This window comes from Nicotiana sylvestris, chromosome 12 (assembly GCF_000393655.2).
Source record: "Nicotiana sylvestris chromosome 12, ASM39365v2, whole genome shotgun sequence".
Lineage (NCBI taxonomy): Eukaryota > Viridiplantae > Streptophyta > Magnoliopsida > Solanales > Solanaceae > Nicotiana > Nicotiana sylvestris.
This window is the reverse complement of record NC_091068.1, coordinates 129,595,463-129,598,301: the sequence shown is the minus strand read 5'-3', so window position 1 is coordinate 129,598,301 and position 2,839 is coordinate 129,595,463. Positions and strand designations below refer to the sequence as shown.

Genomic DNA, 2,839 nt, shown 5'->3' with positions numbered 1-2,839 from the left:
CCATATCTTTCAACTGAAGTCCAAATTAACTTTTGTCATAATAAACGTACAACACGAAGTCCCCATAATGTGTAGTGTTTATCCTATTGTTAGAGTTTTCCAAATACAAAGAGGGAAAACAGAAAATTAGCAGGAAAGAAAAGTACAAGGAGGATGTGTTTTTTAGTTGTGGAAGGTGACAGCCAAGGGGTCTGCTAAATGTGATGTCCTTCTATGACATTCACAATAATACACACATGGGACTGTCCAGTCTCCACTCCTTCCTCTCCAGTTCCCACAAATAAAATCAAATATTTAAATTGGTTCTTCTAGCTACTAGTTTTATTTTTATCCACCACATGGCCGGTATAAATGACTTTTTTAATTAAGTAAATATAAAATCAATTATAGGCAATTGTATACATTGAGGATTATATTGGACTTGTCGTTGAGTGAAGGCGAGAACATGAAAGTGGATAATATTCCCTAATAGAGCTTCGATAGGAGAGTGCATATGACAAGTTAAATGGTCTGATCCACTTATTAGCCCCCAAATTTAGGTATTCCTTTAACAGACATGTACATTTTAGCTATTTTGAAACAATCAATAGGCTTACTTCGATGTTGGAGCTTGAATTCAAGTATTAGATTAATAAGCCTTATTAGGGATCTTTTTTGTTGGGAGGGTGGTGGAGGGCTCCCCAGCTCCCGTGTGTAGAAATTTTTTACGTTGAATATGGGTTAAATTCGTCGTATATTAAATTTACATGATCAAACTAATTGAATTAAGTAATAAACCTAAAATGAAAAAAAAATGAATATTATGGTTTTTTTTCTTTTCATTACATAAATGTTCCAACCCAACACATGTACATCAGGACCTTGTAACTAATTGCTGTGTTGGATGGCGACACTTTCAATTGCCAAACATTGTGAAATTCCTCAACTATGTATTCCCAGTACTCCCCTCTACTCCATGCTTATTATAATTCCTTGATCTATTTCCTCCCCATAACTTTAGATAGTTTCTTGATCCTTAATTAGCACAAAATAAATTCACTCTTTTATATATCATTAAAGAGGACATTTATCAGTTCATATATTCTTGATATTCTCTTTGCAATGGAGCTGAAGATCACTAGCTTAACTGCCATTTTCTTCCTCTTCCTCCTCCTGGTTGGACCTTGTTCTTCTTCAGGTTTGTCTTCAAAAGAAACTTATATCTATTGCTTATGATATAATTGTTTTTTTCTTTACTAATTGTGGTAGCCAAAATGAATCTTATTTTGGTTATATCAATTACTATGTTTTCATACGCAGCTTTTGTAGCAAATTCTATTTGTTCTTAGCCGGTTTGGGTAGTGCGGCTTGAGCCCATTTATGACAAAGGAAATGGTATTCTTTTTACAGGAAAAATGGATTTGTTAAACATGGATTCGGGAATTTATGAAATTGATTATAGAGGTCCAGAAACTCATACTTATATTCCTCCACCAACTGGATCAAGGGGAAGGCATAATTTTCAACACCAAAGCATGTTACAACATCGCAAATTCAAAGGCTTGAGAGCTAGTAAGACCAGAGAAAAGGTCATTTTAGACATATACTCCCTCATCTTCCTACACATGAACTATTTAGTGTATTATGAATTCACGTGGAGGCAGATCTACGATTTCAATAGAGTGATTGATATTACTCCATCAATATCTTTTTTGTGATAATAAATTCGAAGTTAATACAAGATTATAGTTCCAAATTATTTTGAACTTGTATGCATAGAATTCAAGTCGAAGATAATGGATGGCATAAATATAGATCATAATAATACTAGTAATAGTCCAATTTATGATTATAACTTAGATGAATAATAATATGGGAAAAATAGAAAATTTTATATTGCAGCTGCTTGATAAAAAAAATGAAAAAAAGACATCTTCTAGTTTCGAAAACCTCTTGTGAGTCTTCTTTTCGATTATAATCGATAGAATCGATTCCCTTGTTCCCATGGACTTTTTTTCCTTATTTAAATTCTCCCAATTTATTAGGAATTGAGGTGTAGTTGTTCTTTTGTTATTCAATTTCTGATTTAGTATGTGGCTTTTTGTAGGGGAAGAAAACTCATGGATGAATTTCTTAGAATTATGTGTTTGGGGTGTTCTTTTGAAATTTGGATCAGCAATTAAGAAGAGGTGTTTCTTTGAGATAATACTTAGAGAAAATGTTGTCCAGCATCTGGAGAATCTAGAGGGGAATTTAATTAAATATCAAATGCATAAGCTTGGGATTTTTTAAATTACCTTATAATATATGTACGAAAAATTGTATAAATGAGCCTTGTGAGACTTTGATTAGTGCAATTATATTCATTATTATTCAATAAAATCGTTGTCATTCAACATTTATTTTGGACTATCCTATTCCTTAAACCTATGTTTTAATTTTTCTAGGACTCGAAGAAAAATTACGTGTAACATCTTCAAGTCTTAGAAAAATCAATCCATATCAATAAATGATAGCTGACTATTTCCAAATGGCCTCATATATGTGTGAACGATACTGTGTTACAACAAAAATCAGAAAACAAAACTGTTAGAAGAATAAAGAAATTTAGAAAACAATAAAGAATCAAAAATATTCCGAGTCCACAATTTTCTTGTGCGTCCTTAAGGAATTTTAACCCCCTCACACGTTGCCAAGGTAATGGATTAAATCCTTCCAGGATAAAGCGGAATAAACCTTTCTGCAACAGTGGCAATACAAACTGCAGGATACCAACGAACTCAAAAACGGAGCAAAATCACACTTACGAATTTGAGAGAGAGAGACTGCGAATTAGGACGCAATGTATTCAGAAAGAAAG

The 2,839-nt window shown here is 32.8% G+C and overlaps 1 protein-coding gene across 1 annotated transcript; it reads left to right on the top strand.

Annotated features, from left to right (window-relative positions):
* The first annotated feature begins 828 nt into the window (after window positions 1-828).
* LOC138884355 (uncharacterized) lies at window positions 829-2,381 on the top strand. Its single transcript, XM_070165518.1, has 3 exons — window positions 829-1,177; window positions 1,390-1,568; window positions 2,087-2,381. Exons 1-3 carry the CDS (start codon window positions 1,102-1,104, stop codon window positions 2,105-2,107), a joined length of 276 nt encoding a protein of 91 aa, XP_070021619.1. The 5' UTR covers window positions 829-1,101; the 3' UTR covers window positions 2,108-2,381.
* Window positions 2,382-2,839: the final 458 nt, after the last annotated feature.